Source organism: Microtus oregoni, unplaced genomic scaffold (assembly GCF_018167655.1).
Source record: "Microtus oregoni isolate MIOR12 unplaced genomic scaffold, Mior012 000026F_ref0000081, whole genome shotgun sequence".
NCBI classification, from domain to species: domain Eukaryota; kingdom Metazoa; phylum Chordata; class Mammalia; order Rodentia; family Cricetidae; genus Microtus; species Microtus oregoni.
The window spans coordinates 28,652,883-28,675,249 of NW_024543085.1; the positions used below are offsets into that span (position 1 = coordinate 28,652,883).

Here is a 22,367-nt window from a genome sequence, read left to right on the forward strand (position 1 = left end):
CCAGTACTGTTTCATTTCATGCAACACTTGATCTCTTGGCATCCCTAACACATTTACCGAATTCATTTTGGAAGGTACATTGGAGCCACAGACAGGCCTCCTGAATTCCCCTCTAAATTGAAAAAGAAGTTTTATATATTGTGTGGCTCATGAATTAAGACCCCTTGCTCTGAGTGACAGTTTGGAGAAGCCCGTTGTACAGTATTTTGCTCGAAAGTATCTGGAAGTGGGTATGTGATTGATTTGCTGACAGACCATCTCTGAAAGCAGTTCTAATGATGGACTTATAATTGATTGCATCCATCATTGAGAACCTAAAATACCCCCTCCCTAAATTAAAAAAGATAAATGAAATAAACTAGGCTGAATGTATAAGCTGACAAATCTGAGGGAATTTAATGAAACTCTAAATTACCACAGGGAGCAGATAAGAGAAAAAGGTTTCTTTATTATAATACTAAATTAAAAAAAATTATCCAAGAAAGATAATGGAGGAAACAAAGATCTGTGGCCCATGTATCAAACTGAGTTATTGAAAGATTTTTAATAACCGTACCTATCTCATTGTCTGGTTATTGTTGATTCCTATCAATCTTGTTGGTGCTGTTTGAAGAATAGTGAATGCAGGCACTGTCTTGTAGTACAGCTTAGGTTACTGCTATTGTAACAGATTTAGAATTAACATGACTTTATCCCTAGGCTGCTGGGGCTTCTGTTACAATTTTAGGCCATTCACATGAACTCTTTAGAAGGTAGTTCCTTAGTGAGACAAATTTTATCCCTTAGTACGCTTCAGCCACATGTGAAAGAAGGCCATCTAGAGTGATTAAACAATGATATTTATTATCTCCCCTAACAAGAAGTCTTGAGGAGAGAGCAGCTCCAGGGATGACTCCATGAGGCCCATGACACAGCTGCAGTAACATTTACCTTGCTTTTTGCTTCCACAGATGACAGAGTGAGAATCTCAGTTCTATGTGTCAGTGTCCTGGACTGGAGAAGGGACCTTTCTTTAGATGTTCTGTAGGTTTTATTAGTCAAAATTGTAAGAAGAATGGACCTGTTAGGGATTATCATGATTCTTACAAATCAAGAACTACCCAGCTTCCTTCCATATCCATGCCCACCTGCTGTCTGATTAAAATAATTTCAGGGGTCAAGAGAATAGATAAAGAATGGACTCTGGCTAGGGATCCTGTGCATGTACTTAGGTGGGTGTTGGAATGAACTTTGAAGGTCATTTTATATTTTCTGGTAACTCATCATTTCCTTGTTTGTGGTATGAATGTACTAGTTAGTGTATTGACTGGATACTGTTCTTCAGATTGTTGCTTTGAAGTTTGACACAGCTTTATAATTTCTGTTTTCACCAGGACTCTGTCTACCAGCGATGATGTTGAAGACAGAGAAAATGAGAAAGGTCGCCTTGAAGAAGCCTATGAGAAGTGTGACCGTGACCTGGATGAATTGATTGTTCAACACTACACAGAATTGACAACAGCCATTCGCACTTACCAGAGCATCACAGAGCGCATCACTAACTCGCGGAATAAAATCAAGCAGGTGAACCTCTTTTCTTCCTGTCTGGCAGTGGTCACCTTCCCTTCCAGGTGTGGTTTAGAGCAGTGCCACAGTCGTGTCTAATGGTCCTTGACCATAAAGACTGTTTCTGGAAGTTTGAAAGCTATTGTTTTTCTGGGTACCTTGCCTTTAGTGCCTAAAGGACAAAGTGAATTTCTAAGAGATGCTTTTATACTTGGCCAAAGAGCTGATCTGCTTTAAAAAAAAAAGAAAGAAAGAAAGAAAAAAGGCTACATATCATCACATCATTTTTTGTACTTCTTAGCTATGTATTTTTTATTTTTTTAGTGTGTGTATATGCATATGTATATATGCATGATTGCTTCTGTTATCTCAACAGATTTAAAATGTGAACTCTGGGCTCCCTGAATCTAAAGACTTTACTGGCATTTTTTTATTTTTTTATTTTCCCTCAGTATTTTTCAAGTAGTGCCTTTCACCTTTAAAATAAATATGAGACATTGCAGAACCCTAACATGTCCGATTCTGAGAGGGCTAGAGATCTCTGCTATGTAATGTTGGGGTGAGGCATGCAGAGCAACATGCTTGGTCTCCTTTTTGTCAACTGCCTCTCAAGCTTCTATGGTCAATTATACCCTCTGTTTGGGCTTTGCTTTCTGGGCTGGGAGATGTAGAGGACCCCTAGCTGCTTCTTGCCCAGGAATAGCTGTGCTGATGGCATTGTTACACTCTTTCTTGTCCTCCAGACCTTTTATTATGATTTTGTAAGCAGTGCATATATTAGAATTTGCAGACACTATGGTTGTAGTTTCAGCCTCTAATCTTAGAGTCCAGCTCTGGGCCAGTAAGCATTTAGTCTTTTCTGAGGCGATCTCTTTGCATCTTAAAAATAACCTGCCAATTTTGAAAGGAGTACCATAACTCTTAGTCTTTAGATGTGGTAGTTTCCTCCTGTGGATTTATCTGTGAAACTGGATGACACTATAGATGAGTTGCTCTTATGTAAAACAAACTCTAGTCCGTTTTGACACAGTATAGTAAGCTCAAGAGAGGCCAGGAAATGGATGTCTAGCACTGCTGACCTGACTTTCCTTGGGTAATCACAGGAAGGGTGAAGGGGCCGCTGGTTAGTTTGGCTGACTGGAAGGACTTTGTCCTAATCTCCAGGGAGGAGTCAGCAGTCATTACTCTGTTCCTGACAATAGCATCATTGCTGCAACAGAATGTGTCTGTTTGGTCTTGTTGCTGAAAACAAGGGCCTCATTTTGAGGGTCTTACGTTTGTTCTAGAAACGACCCTATTCGATTTACCATTCTTAATTTCAGTATACTAAAGTCAGAATGAAAGAAATAAAACAAAAGAAGCCTTTGTTATATCAGTTTGCCAGGAAAATAAATGTCACCTGATTCAGTGTTAGGAATTAGTGCCAGTATTTGGACAAGAAGTGCAGGATGAAAGCTGTGCAAAAAACACCTTAATAATTGATTAATAAGCCAAGAAAAATGCTGGAAAATGAAAGTAAATTTATATTCTATATTTTGGTAATTTTGTACCATAAGCGGCTATTTTTTTTTTAATGATCCAAGAAGCAGTAATGTTGCCCCACTCATCTTTCCATGCCATTTTCCCCTGCACTTCAGGTTATTATCAAGTGTGGGTATACATTTGTGTCAGGTGAAACTGGATGAGTCGGCTCTCATCAGGCTGCGTTATTCTAGAGACACACAGGAAGTTGAGAATACTCAGCTCTTACGTGAACTTTCCTTTCTGTTCTCTAGCAAAGGAATATAAAGACGATTGAGTCCATTAATATTTCTCTTGAGTGCCAGCCATTCTCTTGGTTCTGCTTCAGGTGCTGGTGGATATAAAAGTGGAAGACACCAATCCCTGTCCTCATGGAGCTTACATGAGGATAGGGTAGAACAAAAGCAACAGATAGATTACTCCAGCTTTTGTTTAGTCTCTTTATCTTGAGTGTCTGCCTTGTGCAGAGATTGTTGTTCTAGGCTCTGGAGTGTAGAAGTGAAATATTTCTGTCTAGAGAGTTTAAGTTTTAGTTTACATTCTCATCAGAATAAACAGACCACATGGTAATAAAAGAAAAGAAAAAAGCAAGCAAGGACAAATTAGGGATTTGCTCTTTTAACAAGGTTAGTCAAGGGAAGCTAGTGTCTGAAGAGGATGAGGAGAGAGTCTGTAAGGAGACTTTGAAGAAGGAGGGAGAGCAGGTGCCATGATCCTGAGATGGTAAAGGATTGATAAGGTGACTTGAGACAAGAGAAAGACTGGTGTGTGAGGTGTGGCAGGTCATCAGAAGAGCTCCATTTTAATGAATGCACTGATGTACACTTGGCTCATGTGTCTGATGATTTTACAATGTGCACTATGCTTAATTTTAGCCTTTTAGAAGTGGTAAGGTTTTAAACTTAGGAACAACATAATGTGACTAACATTTAAAGACATACTGTACCTGATGATATAGGAATATATTTTAAGGGGGAACAAGTCAGATAAAAATGTGTTCTTTTTTTAAATTGTTCTTATTGAGCTATTTATTTTTCTCCACTCCCCTTCTACCCTCTTCCATAATCCCCACAGTCCCAATTTACTCAGGAGATCTTGTCTTTTTCGACTTTCTGTGTAGATTAGATCCATGCATGTTTCTCTTAGGGTCCTCATTGTTGTCTAGGTTCTCTGGGATTGTGAATTGTAGGCTAGTTTTTCTTTAATTTATATCTAAAAGCCACTTATGAGTGAGTACATATGATATTTGTCTTTCTAGGTCTGGGTTACCTCACTCAGTATGATGTTTTCTAGATCATCCATTTGCTCGCAAATTTCAAGATGTCATTATTTTTTTTTCTTCCTCTGTGTTTTACTCCATTGTGTAAATGTACCACATTTTCTATATCTATTCTTTGGTCAGGGGGCATTTAGGTTGCTTTTAAGGTTCTGACTATGACAAATAATGCTGCTATGAACATAGTCTAGCACATGTCCTTGTTGTTATGATTGAGCATCCTTTGGATATATACTCAAAAGTGGTATTGCTGGGTATTGAGGAAGGTTGTTTCCTAATTTTCTGAGAAATCACCATATGGACATCCAAAGGGGCTGTACCAGCTTGCACTCCCACCAGCAATGCAGGAGTGTTCCCTTTACCCCACATCATCTCCAGAATAAGTTGTCATCAGTGTTTTTGATCTTGGCCATTCTTACAGGTGTAAGATGGAATCTCAGTGTTGTTTTGATTTGCATTTTTCTGTTGACTAAGGATGTTGAGCATTTCCTTAAGTGTCTTTTAGCTGTTTTAGATTCATCTGTTGAGAGTTCTCTATTTAGGTCTATACTCCATTTTTTTTATTGGATTATGTGATCTTTAGGTGTCCAATTTCTTGAGTTCTTTGTATATTTGGAGATCAGCCCTCTGTCCGATATGGGGTTGATGAAGATATTTTCCCATTCTGAAGTCTGTTGTTTTGTCTTGTTTACCGTGTTGTTTGCTTTACAGAAATTTCTCAGTTTCAGGAGGTTTCATTTATTAATTGTTTCTCTCAGTGTTGGGCTATTGGATTATATTTAGGAAGTGATCTTCTGTGCCAATGAGTTCAGGTGTATTTCCCACTTTCTCTTCTATGAGGTTCAGTGGTTTCAGTGCAGATTTCTTCAAAAATATTAAGTAGTCTGTCTGATGTCTATCATAGGAGGGTAGGAAGAGGAGAACATAACATACACTTAGCTTTCTTGTATACGGACACAACATTTTACTTGTTATTGGATGTTTTCTTGGTATTAGATCCGATACTAAAAACTTGCTTTTCTTTCCTATAACTAGAAATAACTATGAATAATTATTCAAGGGATACTGTTAGGGGCCCCATTATTTAGGAATGAAACATTTATTACTTAACATTTACCCAAAATGACTTTTGACTTTTCTATGAGAGTTTACCTTGAAAGGTAGTATTAGGATGAAGAATAGCCTTAATTAATACAAAGAACGTCATAGGAGAACAGTGTGGTGTTTGCAAGATGTTATTTACAGCCTAAATGTTAGTGAAAATTCTTAATGTTTGTATGAAAAAGGAAAGAAAGCCTCAAGTTTCCAGGAATGGGCATGCTAAACAATCGCCAGTAACAAGAGCTGTAATTTAAATGCAGAACAGTAGTCTTAAGTAGTTGTAGGAACCACGAGGTAGTCTTTCCTTAAAGTTCAAGGGTTTCTTGATCTGTGTCTGCATCTAGCAGCTAAAAAGGAATAAATTGCCCTTGGAATGAATTGTGGGGAGGTTTTCTGATAATTTAAGCCTGAGAATGGAAGTTAAAACAGACTAAAGGGGAATCACGGAAAATGAAAATGTGAGGGGAGTTTAAACATGACTGTTGTTTCTCAAGTTTATTGTTTCTGTGAACTTTTTATAAACTTTTTATAAAGTCTCTATGGGACAGACTCGGGCCCTTCTCATGGGCACACACATATGCAGACACTTAGATGTAGATTTACTTCCATTGCCACAAAAGGGAAAGAACAGTCTTGTGTGTTTGTAAACTAAGTGATATTGATATATTGATTTTTAGTGACCATTTCCTGCTCAAGAGAGAACTTCTTAGGTTCTTTCTGGCGTGCAGGTGTCCTAAGATGCTTGCACATGTGCTGTGCTTTATTATGGGGGGTAGCACACTCAGAGGAATTTTCCTTCCTTATTTCTCTTGATTTGAGTTCAGTACTTTTCTGCTTTTGTGTCTTGAAGATTGTGGCCTTCATGTGTTTCCCCGGCAGCTATCTATCAGCCCCTCTTAAGTGTGTCTCAGCTATTTCTCTGTCTCTGCTATTCCTCTTACAAAAGCTGAGGCAGGTTTGTATTTCTTAAAGTGTGAGTTAGTTTTCCTCATTCCTTTGTTTGATCCAAGGTTGGGTTACAAAAATTACTACTTCTCTGCCACCTGTATCATCTCACATTTCTGTTTTCAATAGCCTCTTGAGCCCTGCTTTTATTTTCTTCTGGTCTCTAATTAGAGTGACTTACAGTTCTGTATATTGAGCCTGAAGTTCTTGATGCTGCTGAACACATGATTTGGAGCGAATGTCAAGTTACTGTAATGCTGAGGAGGCAAAACATGATGCCATGATTGTAATAACTTGGCTTTCCATGGATTTGTTTATGAATGAAGCAGGGTAATAGAAATTTTCAATAGTAATTATCCCTATAAATTAAATGTAACAGGATGACAATACTGTTATCATATTTATAAAAATAGAATATGGATTTGAGAAATAAATGTTTATGTGAGTTTGATACTTTCTTGATAGTCTATGTTTTACATCCCCAATTAAAAGGAACGTGTTTACATTTATTAGTTGACAAATAAAAATTTTGTACATTTATGGATGTACCATGGTATTTTGGAATATGAACACATTGTGGAATGGTGAAATCAAGTTAATATGTGCATCACCTTATCTAGATACCCTTTCTATGTAAAACTAAGTAAAGCTACTTTTACTATTTCTTAGCGATTTTAAGGTATAAAACATATTGCTATTAACTTCAGTTAGCATGTTGTACAACAGATCTCTTGGGTTTACTCCTTTTATCTGATTAGGAATTTGTACCCTGTGGCTAACATCTCTTCAGCCTCTTCCTCTGATAATATCTGTCATTTTCTTTTCTGAGTTTGACTTTTAAAATTGTCATATGTAAGTGGGTTCATGAGGTATATTCTTTATATACTTGGCTTCTTTCTCTCAGCATGATGCCTTTCAGCTTCATTCATGTAGTTGCAAATGTCAGGATTTCCTTCCTTTTAGAAGATGTCATACATTTTTTACAAAGATGAATGCTGTGCATATGTGCATTGTTATCTTCATTCATTTGTCTGTTGGGCACTTATATTGGTTCTGTGTCTAGGTTTTTGAGAGTAACACTGTATGAACATGGTAGTGTAGATGTCTCTTTGACATACTGATTTTGTTTCCTTTAGATGTACAGATGTTCCTTGATTTATGGTTGGATTATATCTAAGTACTCCTATCATAATTGAAAATGCCACAAACTAAAAAGTACACTTAATATATCTTGTTCATTATCTTCCCAGCTTGGCTGTAGTGCATTGTGAAGCGTCCTTTGTTTACTCTTCTGATTGTGTGGCTCTCTGGGAGCTGTAGGTTGTTGCTGCTGCCCAGCATTGTTATAGAGTAGCATACAACATAATGCTAACCTGGAAAATGATCACAATTTAAGGGACTGCTCCTATTGAATAGGTCCCCTTTTTTCTCATTGTGAAGTTGACATCATGAATTGGAAGCTATCTGAATGGCCAGAAGTGGGATTCTTGGTTCATACTGTTGTTTTATTTATTATTTTAATCAGGAATCTCCATATTCTTTTCTTTCTTTTCCTCTCCCTCTCTCCCTCCACCCTTCCTCCGTCGGTCCCTCCTTCCCTCCATACCTTCCTTCCTTTTGTACTGTCATCATCATCATTATTATTTTTTGTTTGAGACAGCCAGTCTGTCTATGTAGCTGTGCTAGAGCCCATTATGTAGATCACAGTGTCCTCAGACTCACAGAGATCTGCCTGCCTCTGCCTCACCAATGCTAGGATTAAAGGTCTGTCCCTTATCCTGGCTTTATATTATTTTCTTTAATGGTTTATTCCTTATCTTCATTGAAATTTAATTTTCAAGCAGTAATATACATGCATTTTGTTATATGTCAATGAATTTACTGTTTATATATTTGAATTTGTTACTATTATATCAGAGCATTGACCCCTGCTATGTAGCCCAGGCTAACTTTAAACTTGGCTATTGTTGTTCAGACTAGCTTCAAACTTAGGCTCCTTCTGCTTTAGCTTTCCTAATACTTTGGTTATACAATGTGCACTGCCATGTGTGGCCTTCTGCTTCTTATAGTTAGTTCTCATCCACATACTGCTGTGTACAACTGCTGATAGAAAATCTGTCACTGGATTAGGCTTGCCTGCTGGAGAACTCATACACATGTCCTTATGACAACTGGCTTCTTTTCTTATCACACAGTTTTGATATTCTCCATATTTTTCTTTTTTTGTGGCTGACAGTTTTCATGATTTTCTAATCTAAAGTAAGAGACACAGGATAGTTTGGTGGTATGGTGTATTGAAAGAAAATGGCCTCCAAAGCGAGGCACTTCCTACAAGTGTGGGCTTGTAGGAAGAAGTGTGTCACTGTGGTGGAGGGCTTTGAGGTCTCCTTTACTCAAGCTATACCCAGTGAGACTGTTCACTTCTGTTGCCTGCTTGATCAAGATGTAGCTCCTTCTCCAGCACCATGTCTGCCTACGTGCCACCATGACCTACTGTGATGATAATGGATTGAAACTGTAAACCACCCAATTAAATTTTTTCTTTATAAGAGTTCCCGTGGTCATAGGATATATCTCCACAGCAATAGAAACCATAACTAAGACAGGTAATAAAATTTCTTGTACTTTCTTATGTCTTTTACCATGCTAGTTCAGTTTAGGGAATAATCTTGGTGGTGTTCATTTTATGTACGACCCAATTATGTTTTCCTGCCATTCTACCTTATTTTCACTTTAGTTTCTATCTAGTGAGTAAAAGTGGGGAAGTGGTCCAATTGTACGTGTATATGCTAGTATGAAATTCCATAATGGCCTTTTCCTACCATATAGGAATTTGCTAAGCTTGACTGACACTTTGTGAGTTTATCCCCCACCTTTGATCAAGAGCCTAGGTGGGATTCTGACCAAATATATATTTTACCTACTTTCATGGGAAAGACCAGACTTGTAGAATTAAGGTCATAGGAGAATATCAGAAATCAAATTCTAACAGATTTTTAAAATGTAATAAGATTAATAACAACTATGTAGATCAAGAATACAAGGGAATTTATGAGTGACCTTGAGAGATATTTGAGTCAAAACCAGAAATAATGATTAAAACAAGGCTTCTCTCACCTTATCCTTGCCAGGTCCCAAGTCCAGCCATGTAAGGCCAGAATTTGCTATAGTTCCCCTCCTTGAACATTTGCATGTCTGATAGTGTGTTCATACTGTTCTTGACTTTTCTGTTTCAGAAACTGTATATTGACTTCTGCCATATATGAAGGTCGATTTAGTCCTTCCCTCTCCTGACACATTTTCCTCCTTCCTCTTGTCTAAAAACAAGAGATATTCCTGTTTTGGTTAAACTTCTGGGCCTTTTTATTGTAATTATGTCAGTATTCACATCTAAGCCATTGCATGGTTATGTTTTCTTCTGTGTAGTTTGTTGCTACCATTGCTCTCCCTAGGGCGATGAGGGTGACTTTGTAGCTTTCTTCTGTGGAGGAAATCCCCTTTGCCATTTCATCTGGGCTCTTGTATTGACGGAGTAGCATTTCTCAGTAGGTTGCTGATTCTGTCCATGCAATGTTTATTTTGTGAATGCTTGCATGTCTGAAAATGTCATTATGCTTTCTTCATACTCAATTGATAACTTTCTGGGAAATAATTCTCTCACAGAATTCTGAAGAGATAGTATCCCTTTGTCTAATCCACCAACTTCTGTCTAGCCCTGATGCTTTCTTTCAAAATCTTTTAGGTTTTCATTTCATATCCCACCACTTCTTGCTGTCATTTCCTCCTGTCTGTTTATTTCTCTATCCCTCTCATTTCACCCCTTACCTTTCCTGTGTCACTCCTTTCTCCCTCTTTTTCTAAGAAGGGTCTCCAAGGCTAGACTGCCCTCTACTTCTTGTCTGCTTGACACAGTCTCTTCCCATTTTGTTGTCTTCATTACTTCATGTGGTTTCTCAGTTTGAGAAATAATACTCTTTGCACTAGGAATTTTTATTTGTTTAAATTTTATTAATACTTTTCTTTGTTATATTATAAAAATAATTTTTCTTTCCTTTAGGCTTCTTTGGTAACTATTGAACACCAGTTCAATCTTCTAACTTTTAAAAATCTTACTCATGTGCACACACCCACACACTTGGAGTATCTTAACTTTTTTATTCATTATCAATTTTATATCATTTTTAAAATTTCTAAGAGTTTTTCATTTTCTAAATTGTCTTGTTCTGTTTTGTTTCTTTGATGTAATAGCTTTTCTTATTTTTTACTAAGAATGTTAATTGTAGGTAAAAAAACCATTTTCTGTATAGTTTCTTTTTATTAGTCCCTTCCTTTTATTCTGATGCTTGTCAATCCTTTTTGTTTTTTAATATTTAATTAAACTAGAATTTTTATTCCTCCTTCTCCTTCCTACCCCTCCCATGTGTAACATTCCCCTTCTGAAATCACAGCCAGCCTCCTTATTTTTCTTTAGCCTTTGTTGCTATATATGCATATAAATATATCAATATTATCAGTACAACCTGTTGAATATGTTCAGTTGTTGCCTTATGTATATGGCCAAAGGACTTGTCTTGCCAGGATTTTCTTTGGTTGCCATTTGTATGCAAGGGAGTTAATTGGAAGCTTAAAGCAAATTGAGGGCCTGGACTCCCAGTTTCTTCAGTGAAAAGTCAGGTGCCTTTAAACTTGAACCAGATCACTTTTGAGAGGGAATGCCCTTACTTTCTCTGGTTGATGCTAGAGGGAAGCTGTCATTGTTATTAGCGTTGAATCTTTGACCTTGCTAAGGGCCCAGAGGCCCTAAGGATCTTGCTAATAGGCTTCCCTTAGACTACATCCTCTTGTTTTTCTTTGGTACCTCTCACCCTGCCTTTAGCCGTACCTACCATTCCTTGACCCATATCCTTTCCAATTGCCCAGCATTGACAATTGCTAACAGAAGTACTCACCTGCCCATGTGGCTTGATGGGATGCTGGTCCTTAAGATATTCTTGTGGGGAGTCTGAATTGCTTAGGCTTTCCATGTTCTGCTGCTGCCCTTCAGTGTAGCCAACACACTCCAGAGACACTCAGGCTTCCATGGTCTGCCAGCTTCCACCATCCACCATCCACTTCTGGCTAGCTTCTGGAACTGTATTGTGATTTTCTTTTTACTCTTCCCTCCTCTGTTCTTTTTTTCTCGATGTCATGTTTATAAAGAATCTCTTTGCTTTTACCATAGTAGGATTGCAAAAAGCGATGGTGAGAACAAGTACCACTTCTGTCAGATTTTATCTACCCTGCCATGGAGCCATGCCACCATGCTTCTCAAAGGACATCACAATCACATCCTCTTATCCATGGCTGCCTTCTTTACATGAGTTATATAGAAAACTGCCTTAGACGCTATAAAATTATAAAATCAGATTAGCTGTTTTCTCAAGAGACCTTCTGGCCTTAGCAATCTATTTTCACTTTTTCTGTGCTTTTTAGACAAATACTGAATTTCATTTTACAGTAATCAAAAGCTCAGTGTCCATAGTATGTTCATTCTCAAAATATTCTCATTGAAGAGGAATCTGGTTTTTCAGGAGAAGTAGACATGCAGACTCTAGGGTGATACACAAGCCTCACACTCTTGGCAGTTTGGATCATATAGGTGTACATGGCTGTCAGAATGTACCAAGTCTACACTGGAGTTGAAGTCACCTCCAGGGAAATAGAGACAAAACTAAACAAATGTTGAGCTCCAAATAGAAGCATATGCGAGGACTGTCAACGGTGTTTGAAAGCAGTTATATAATTTATTGAATGAATTAAAAAATCCCCTCGCAGAAACCCAAGTATGGCAACATATGCTTCAGTCCTAGTGCTTGGGGGCAGGAGGCAGTAGACTCACCATGTCAAGACCAGTGGGTTTGAGCCAGCCTGAACTACATGAGACCTTATTTTTTTTTTAAATTCCTTTTCCGTGTATTAAACATTGAAATTTTTATTGGGTAGAAAATAGAAACTTACTTTTATGATGTGATTGTGATTATTATCTGTATCCCAATCCCTTTTATCCCCTAACTTCTCTACATCTAATCACATTTTGCATGTGCAGCAGTGAGAATGTACAGTTTATACAGAATGCTGGATATTGTCTATTTAATATCAAATTTACTGATACTTTAAAGTGGGAGGCAAAAAAATACGTCATGTGTCTTTGAGATTATTTCTGCATGTGTTTACTCCTTTTTCAATGTTGGGCCTAATTTTATTGTGGTTATTTGGGAATAGCACTGAGGTTCTTGGTCATAAACATTGGCTGGAGTTCTAGAGCTATAAGCATGGGCTGTGTGGCCTTCAGCTGCAAGGGGATTTGGGGAAGGAATACTAGAACTGGACTCTCATACTGATCATTCCTCTGTTTAGGTAAATCTGCATTTGTATGGTGCTTCATATTTTCAGAGTGCCTAATATCCATTGTAATTATTTTTAGATTCACTCAAAGGTATATTAGAAGTAGTTTTCTCATTTCATGGGAGAAAAAATAGAAACACAGAGAGGTAGTGATGCATCCAAGTGACCAGAATCAGGATTAGAATTTAGAAAGGGGACAAACCAAGGGGAATAAGTGGGAGGGAATTAGGAACTGTTACACATACAGGATCAGTGGGGAATACTAACCAGATTGGTGGTTTAGGCTGACAAGATTTTGAATTGACTCAAGATCAGATATGTTTTATTGTAGGTAAAAGAGAATCTACTTTCCTGCAAGATGCTGTTGCACTGCAAACGGGATGAGCTTCGTAAACTATGGATTGAAGGAATTGAACATAAGCATGTCCTGAACCTGCTGGATGAAATTGAGAACATAAAGCAAGTGCCTCAAAAACTGGAACAGTGCATGGCCAGCAAGCACTACCTTAGTGCCACTGACATGCTGGTAAGATCAGCCTGTGCAAAGGCTCTCATGCAAAGATTCCAAGTTCTCTTGTCTCTGCATATAGTATGGTACAAACAGGATTGTCAAGCCCTTGGTGGGGAGCCTTAGCAATTAAGAAAATGCCTCACACACATAAACACAGGCCAACCTGACCTAGGCCATTCTCCAACTGTAGTTCTCTCTTACAGGGTCACTCCATGTCTGTGTCAAGTTGACACCAGTGTGGAAGAGAACAATGAAGACATGCAGAGAGAAAACAGAGGTGGCTTTCCAAGTATGCGTCTGTCCTTTTTAACAGACGATTTACATGAGTCCAGTTTTTTGACCCTAATGCTGCCCAAAGAGCCATGTGTTAAGGGCATGGTCCTTAGTCTGCCCGCAGCACGATTGAGAGGTAGTGGAACAGTGAAAGTTAGGCCATTGGAGGCATCACTTTAAAGGACTCCAGTCACTTTCTGACTCTCTTTTTGCTTCTTGGTCACAATAAATGAGTGATTTCCTCTGCCACATGCTCCCAAGATTGTGAAATACCTTTTCCAAATAACCATGAACTGAAACCTCTTAAACTATAAACCAAAATAAACCTGATCCTTCTCATGAGCTGATTTATCTCAGGTGTTTGTTACATCAAGGAAAAACAAAGTTTAATTTCTACAACTTACAACAAAGAATTTAATGAAGTTATTTAATTAAGACCTGAGCAAAAATTAGTTAAGGAAAGGTCAATACTCATTTTAAGCCTTTAAATAAATGAATTAGACCATAAAAGAATATTCTGAAGTTTTAAAATGAACAGAATTAACCTAAATAAGCCCTAACAACCTATTTTAATACATGCCATTTAATTAAAAGCAGACACACACCAAAACAGTAACTCAGTGATAAAAGTAGCTATATATATGTTCCATAAACATATATAAGCTTATCTTTTCGAATAGCTAAATCTTGGTAAATTAGCAAAGATATATATAAATGAACACTAATACTGAAAAGTAGGTTTTGCTGTTGTACAGCCCTGTCATTATGAACTTAGATGTCCCCTGATAAGATGCTAGGAACAAGCTAGACCTGGCTGTGATCCTGGCTGATCTCAAGGCTGAGACCACAAAACTACAAATCCAAGGTCCACTCAGGCTACAGAAAGAGTTTGAGACAATCTTGACAAATGAGTAAGACCCTATCTCAAAAAACTGGATAGATGCCAGGTAGCATTGGCACATGCCTTTAATCCCAGCACTTGGGAGACAGACAGACAGATCTCTGTGAGTTCAAGAACAGCCTGGTCTACAGAATGAGTTCCAGGAAATCCAGGGCTATACAGAGAAACCCTGTCTTGGGGAGTAAAAAACTGAAATAAAAAATGGGCTGAAGACACATAGCTTAGTGGTAAAGGGCAGAGTGCTTACCAATCATGTACAAGGCCCTACATTCAATAGCAAGTACCAAAAAAACCCACCAACAACCACACACATACACAGAGCTAAAATAATAACAATAATAATTCTCTTACTACAGAAAGACACTCTTATTACACCAATACTCTTTGCACTGTTAAAACTGATGATTCAGTTGACTTATAACTAATATGTGATAAAATATTAGTACACTTCTCATTCTTTGATTACCAAATTCCTTAACACTTCTTATAGTAAACTTCCAGCAAAATTCTTAATGGAAGTGAAGCAGTGTTCCCACCAAGTCCATCAGAGTTTTCCCCAATATAATTTGTAAAGAACTTGACTCTATTGTGGATAATAGAAAAATTCAAATCCAGCATAGCTGATGTTGGGCTTATATAGACTTCTACAGAGATGAAAATAGATATGGTTGTGTGTAAATGGGCAGCCCTCCAGAAAAGCCACCAGCCCTGGAAAAGTCAGGACCAAGAGGGTGCAAAGTCTGGCTTGACATTCACCACAAATTGCAGCCTGTAGGAACTTCATTAATTCAGTAGGTGTAAGGACACCATGGACTAAGACAGTAAAGGCCATGTCACAGAGCACTCCAGCTCTGTAAAGGTATTTCTAAAATTAATATCAAAGAAGTCATTTTCTTTCTTAGCAGGTGAAAGGAACAAAACAAAGCTATAATCAATCAAAAATGACTTCAAACCTTTATGGAACACCTAACCTTACAAATCTTCAGGTCTATGTCACAAAAATTTTATTCTCTAAAATGAGATCCATGATCGTCCTCCAAAGCTAAAAACAATCTCTCATTACCATTTCAACATGATTTTAGTACTGATTTCTTCCCGCTATATTTCTTGCCTTGGTTCAAAGGGCAGAAAATATATAGATAATAACCATCCAGCATTTTAAACCCGTCTTCCACTGGTTTCTGTTTCAAGTTCATGCTTGTACCTCCTGCGTTGGTCTCCCTTAATGATGTGTGCTAATATGAACCTTTTTTTTCTTTCCAAGTTGCTTTTAATTTTGTTTGTTATAGCAACAGAAAGCCAACCAAGACAACTTGTCTTAACTATATGTGGGTTAGAGTTGGGTGTTTGTGTTTTGGTGGGAGAGAACAAGAAGTATAAGCCATATACTTCATCTATTCAGTTGTAGAAGAGAATAACCTATTTATTTATAATCTTTTTTACTAATTAATAGAAGTCTAAGATCTACGCTTAACCAGATAGGTATAGTGATCATAAATACTAGCTAGAATCTTTGTGTTTGGGGTGAGGGAAGGGGATAAACAGTCCCCTTTCCCAGAAGGTCAATGTGTAAGATACATTGTTTCTTTTCCTCCATTTTAGTTGTTTTTATATTTTGAATACTAATCCTTTGTTTGCTACATGGGCTATAAATATTGCTTTTCAGTTGGTGTTTTGTTTATATTAGCTTCTCATAACATTTTTAATGCAAAATATCTGAACATTGCTTATTTAAGGTATGCGATTTTAGGGAGAAATTTCTATCCTTTTGTCATTAAGAGAATTTTTTATTTTGTTCTTTAACCCATTCTTATTTATGCTATTCTAAATAAGATCTCTGTGTGTTAAAGGCCAGCTTGGTCTACAGAGCAAGTTTCAGGACCGGATTTAATTTTACTTTTGCTCTTTGTCCTCTCTTGACTATGCATTTATTGAATCCTTCTCTTGATTTATAATACTGTTTGTCACATTCCAAATTTTCACATATGTATGTATCTCCAGGTTTTCATTTTGTTCAGTTGGTCTTGCCTATTCATGTACAAAAATCATGACCTTTGAATTACTATAACTTTGTAATATATCTTGAAAAGCAGTAAAAATAGTCCTTCATTTTCTTCTAAATTGCTTATACTCTTTTGGTCCTCTCTTCTTCTGTGGTAAACTTAGTATCAGTTTTGAAAAATATCACAAAAAGATGAAAAGAATTTCATTGACTTTAAGGGATTTGTGTGTTAGCAATCTTGTCTTCATATCAATGAACCTGTGCCTATGATGACTTTTGATTATGCTTAGCATTATATTTCTTACATATATTACATATATATATATTACATGTATAATAGAATATATATTCCATTAAATTTAATGTACCACCTATGGCTTAGAGGTTAAGAGCACTGGCTGTTCTTTCAGAGATCCTGAATTCAATTCCCAGCAACCACATGGTGGCTCACAACCATCTTTAATGAGAACTGGTGTCGTCTTCTGGTATGTATACAGGCAGGCAGAACACTGTATACATAATAATAAATACATCTTTGCTGGGCAGTGGTGGCACTCACCTTTAATCCCAGCATTTGGGAGGCAGAGGCTGATGGATCTCTGTGTGTTAAAGGCCAACTGGTCTACAGAGCAAGTTTCAGGACAGCCAAAGCTACACAGAGAAACCCTGTCTCAAAACAATAAACAAGCAAACAAAACCCCAACCAACCAACTAAATAAATAAAAAACACAAAAGCCCCAAAACAAAAACAAAAAATAGCTTTTTTATTAATTATAGTGTATTTATTTGTTGTATATAAAGATAAGGTATAGCTCTTTTTTCTTTTAACATTTTTTCATTTGAAAATATTTGTTTTTTGAAATTAAAACACAATTATATCATGTGTTCCCTTTCCTTTTCTCCCTCTAATCCTTTCTATATGTATTTGTGTGTGTGTGTGTGTGTGTGTGTGTGTATGTGTATGTATGTATTCCTAAGTATGGCAGCACGTTCTGCTCAATTTTTATAATGTTATTTGTATGCATATAATTTCAGGGATGACTACTTGGTTTGGGGTAACCAAATTGGGGCCTTTTTCCTGGGAGGATTATTTCTCCCACTCTCCATATTCCTTAATCGCCTACGGTTAAGAGCATCATGAGTTTCTTCCCCTTCTGTTATCATGTCTGTTGCAGTCGTCTTTGTTCAGGTTCTGTTAAGACAACCATGTTAGTGAGTGTAGCTTTTCTGATATTTCTAGGAGATACAATCTCACAGCAAACTTCCCTGTTTCTCTGGCTCTTAAAATCTTTCTACCTCCTTTACACTAAAATCCCCAAGCCTTAGGTACAGAAGTTGTGTTGTGGATGTATCAGTTGGAACTGGGCTCCACATAGTTTCTCCACCTTGATGGGTTGCAGCTTTCTTTAAAGGTCTCAATCTATTTTTGTGCATCAGAAGATAGCCTTCAAAAGTAATTTCTCTGCCTTTACCCTGTGATTCCAGAGATGGAACAATAAATGACCTTTATCTCATGAACCATTTTGTTGTCTTTCTTTTTCTTTTTTTTGTTAATTGACTATGTATTTTCCTGGAGTGATTCCCAATACTGTCCTCTAAGACTTGGCTTAAATTTTACTCAGTTTTCTGACTATCTCAGATACTACATGCTTTTCTTTATGTTTTCATAAGCAGCATGGATTTCATTATCATACAGTTGCTTTTATGTATGTGGTAGATCACTGATTGTGGAGTTTATATCTTGCCCACCACAGTGATGTTCTTAGAGTCAGAGTTAAAAATCATTATCCAGTGGTGAACTACGTGAGAGATTTTAATACATAGAGGAAATGACATTTCTTAAAGGTATTTTTTTTCCAGGAACTGTGCTTTATTTCCTCTGATTGGTGAATTTATTTTTATTTTTTTGACAAGTTACGCAGATTCCTAACCTTTTGTAATATTTAAATTAGCAAAACAACTTCATCAGAGCTAATATGGTTATACACCTACTTTGTGCTGATATTAAGTATGGTAAATGGATCTACTCTTTTCACTCTTACAGCTAGGATAGATGGATTTCTGGTCTCATTTCTATTTTATAGAAGAGGTAATTGTGCTTGATTCAGGAAGTTGGTATACCCACATGTACAACAATTTGTCTATTCTGTCCACAAAAGGTTGGGAATATTCTTCGACAGTCTTGTGTATATAAGAGTGTAGTATGAGCTCTGCAACTACTGTTTTACTGGACCTCATATGAAAAACAATTACATTTCCTTTCTCCATGGCTATGTGCTGTTACAAATAAAATGTACCTAAGGAAAATGTAGGGTCCATAAGGAAATCATCACTAAAATGCATCAGAGGGAAGTAAAGACAAACCATCCAGTCTTTCAAGCCCCACTGCTTTCCTTGAATTTGTTTGACAGAAGACTTTGCATTTTCATTTTAAGGCAGGTGCAGACACAGATATGTAGTAATTTGATCCCCTCCACAGGATAGGTTAATAAACCCACAGTAAATAAATCAGTGGTGACCCATGGCTCTTGCCACCTCCTGCCATTCCTCTTTTAAAATTTGACCTGCCTTCTAGCTGTAGGCTTGGCTTCTAGTTGGAATTTCATTTCTTCTTTTGATATGATAACCAGACTATTTCATAAAATAATTAAATTGTCATGACAGGTAATGTCTGCAAATAGGCCCATCCTTTTGTTCCTTCTTTAAAGTAAACAGTTACTGTTGGCTTATGAAAAGCTAAAAATGATCCAACAAGAAGCCACATAGAAATCAGAGGCTTGATTAATATTGTAGCCTGTAGCGTTGTGATATGTATGGTTTAAATTAGACCTGTGCAGCACTGTGCTGGTTGCTGCAAGCACATTAATGACATAATTTCTGGTTGCTGCACCACATTTCTGCAGTCTGTCCTTTGTATTCCACTCACATTAATTGAAGTAATTTTGCCAGTGAAGCGTGTTTCAAACCTCTGCATTTAAATTGAAATTTTAATTCCCTTATTGTCTTGAAAAGACGGCTGAAGATGCCTTGTTACAGGTTTCATTATCACTCAAAACACTCCAGCTGCTGGTTTTAATGTACAATGACTGATTAATTCTAGAAACAATTATTAATATAAGAAAAGCAGTTTCTTCCCAGTGGCATGAGTAACCAGGAAGGTATTTCATGAGAGTTAATATTTTTATAAACTTTTTTTTTCCCAGGGAGAATTTGTGTGTAGAAGTCTGCATCATATGAAAATTGCAGGGAGCGCTTTGAAAACCACTTACACAAGTTCTGATTTATCAGCCATAGAAGTCAATTCATAATTGCATTCAATCAGTAGAAGCCAAACCAGTGTGAGTCGTTTAGAGGCACTTTAGCTGACAGTCACACAAGGCTTATGACTAAAATAAATTTTCATTTCTAAGCCTGTCTGAGATTGTAGAGATTTTGAATGTCTTTTTAATCATTTTGTCTTTATTTTTATGCCTTTACAAAAAGAATCCATAGCTATATAGTTAAATGAGGATTATTATGATAATTATAATAACATATTTATGTAGTTCTCTTTCCCCCAAAGGATCTTGGGATACCTTTCTATGAGCATTATGTAATGGAGTTATTTTCCTTATACTTTGAAAATATGACCTTATCTGAGATAGGCAGCTATTTAATTGAGTAGTTTTCTAGAATTCTGTAATAAAAATATAGTAGTATTTTCAGTTCATATGATTCTTTGAACTTGTTTAATGATATTGAGAGCTGTATCTGACAGCATGGAAGACCTAGACTTGAATCTCTTAGCTTTGACTCTTAACAGCAGCATGATTTGTGGCCAAGTCATTTACCTTTACTAACCGTTTGAGTTAAGAACACTACTATATACCTCCGAGGTTTGTTGAAAGATTTAAAGTAATCACAAGTGCACATTATAAATTCTTTAAATGTTGATAGTTATTTAGTCTTTAAATTGGTAGTATAGGAAAGGGTATGTTATAATCTCAAAATTTGGTCTGGAGGTGGACTTATTTTGAGTTGGTAGTAAGTTGAAGTAGGGCTAGAGTAAGCATTTTTCACCTTTTTAGTCAACATGAATATTACCTGAATGTAAGACTAGCTCATTATTTTAATTGTACATTTTTATTTGGTGTGATAATTTGAAACATTATACAGTGTAGGTAATTAGCCTCTCTATATTTCTTGATGATCCCACAGCCCACTAGTCTGACTAGGCTGTTTCACAAGATCGGTATTTTAAAGTTCTATATTCTTATGTTTGGCTTAGTCTACTGTTAAGACTTCCAACTGAATTTTTAACTTTTATTTATTATGGTTGCCATTTTTAAGATTTCTATTTGGTTCTTTTGCAATATTTCTTTCTGCTGAATATGTCACTTGTCATGAATTGTTTTTCTAATTTTGTTCAATCATTTTTTTTTTTTTTTTTTTGTTTTTCATGACAGGGTTTTTCTGTGTAACAGCCCTGACTGTAGTAATAGGGACGGCGGGGCTGCATCCCCAGCACCTGGCCGCCCCTACGGCTAGCTTTACCCAAAATAATTACATGGACACTGTATTCTTTTAAACACTGCTTGGCCCTTTAGCTCTAGCACTTACAGGCTAATTCTCACATCCCGATCAACCCATCTCTAATAATCTGTGAGAACCGGTCTTACCGGGAAGATTCTAGCCTATGTCCATCCTGGGTCGGAGCTTCATGCCGGGAGCGTGGCATGGCGTCTCTCTCAGGCGTCTGCTCCCGAGAGGAGAGCTGTCGAGACTGACCTCACTTCCTCTTCCTTCCAGTGTTCTGCTCTGTTTACTCCACCCACAGGGCCAAGCAATTTCTTTATTGTTTAACCAATGAAATCAACAGATTGATATATGACACTCCCACATCACTTCCCCTTTTTCTGTTTAAACAAAAAAGAAGGCTTTAACTTTAACATAGCAAAATTACATATAACAAAACAGTTATCAAGTAAAAGTTACAATAATCTTTATCATAACTAAGGAAAACTATAACTATAACTAACTATTCTTAACTCCATCAAAGACTCCAGAAAGATATCATATTACCTAAGTAAACAAGAACTAAGAAACTTCAAACTCTAGAAATGACAAAGACATCTCACTGCCTGGACAGTCACCCAAAGTTCTTTTGTACCGTTGGGGCATCCATCTTCAGCTTTCAGGCCCATGGTATCCAGCAGACATTTCCATAAAGCAGGAAAATTCAAAGTCAGTTCAGTCACTATCTGTTGTGTCCTGCAGAATGTCTCGCAGACTCTTTCATGAATCAGGAACCCCGAAGGATCATCTCACCTATAGGCAAGTTCAGCAGTCCTCTCTCTGCGGGTTCTTTGTGTCCAGTTTATCCCGATTTGGTATGATAGACCACGTCCTTCTGAATGGTTCCTGTGCACGCCTTCAAAAAATTGCTTCGCTCAACTGCCAACTGAGATGAAACTAGCACACAGGTTATACCGTGAAAGACCTAATTAACGACGCCCCCATTCAGCAGGAAGCAGTTTGGAGAGAAATAACTGCGCCCATATTCCCAAAAAATGTTTATAAATGTTCTTTTACATTTAAAGGGGGATATGATATAGATATGAATAATTTGCATTAGTATAGATTTTGCTTTATTGATAGAGATTTAAGGTCAATTTTGTTATATGTATATGTATTTCTGATCTTTATTAAGGTATTGTGATTGTGTAGTTCATTTAAAAATGTAATGTATATAGGTAGTTAATAGATAATCATAATAGTCAAGTTTGTAGTCATGTTAGTTAATATTTTCTAGATATATAGAGATATATTTTAGATAGACATTCTTCATGTCTTTCAAAGATTACAGAATAGGACATTTAATGTTTTAATAACTTAGGACTTTTCATGACAATGAGACACTCTGCTCCTG

The 22,367-nt window shown here is 36.9% G+C and overlaps 1 protein-coding gene across 1 annotated transcript in view; it reads left to right on the forward strand.

Annotated features, from left to right (window-relative positions):
- Positions 1-22,367, forward strand: part of Exoc4 (exocyst complex component 4) — a 714,919-nt gene that overhangs the window by 15,363 nt on the left and 677,189 nt on the right. The window contains exons 2-3 of the mRNA XM_041675392.1: positions 1,374-1,563; positions 13,104-13,298. Of these exons, the coding sequence (XP_041531326.1) occupies positions 1,374-1,563; positions 13,104-13,298 (385 nt within the window). The remainder of the gene's footprint in view (positions 1-1,373; positions 1,564-13,103; positions 13,299-22,367) is intronic.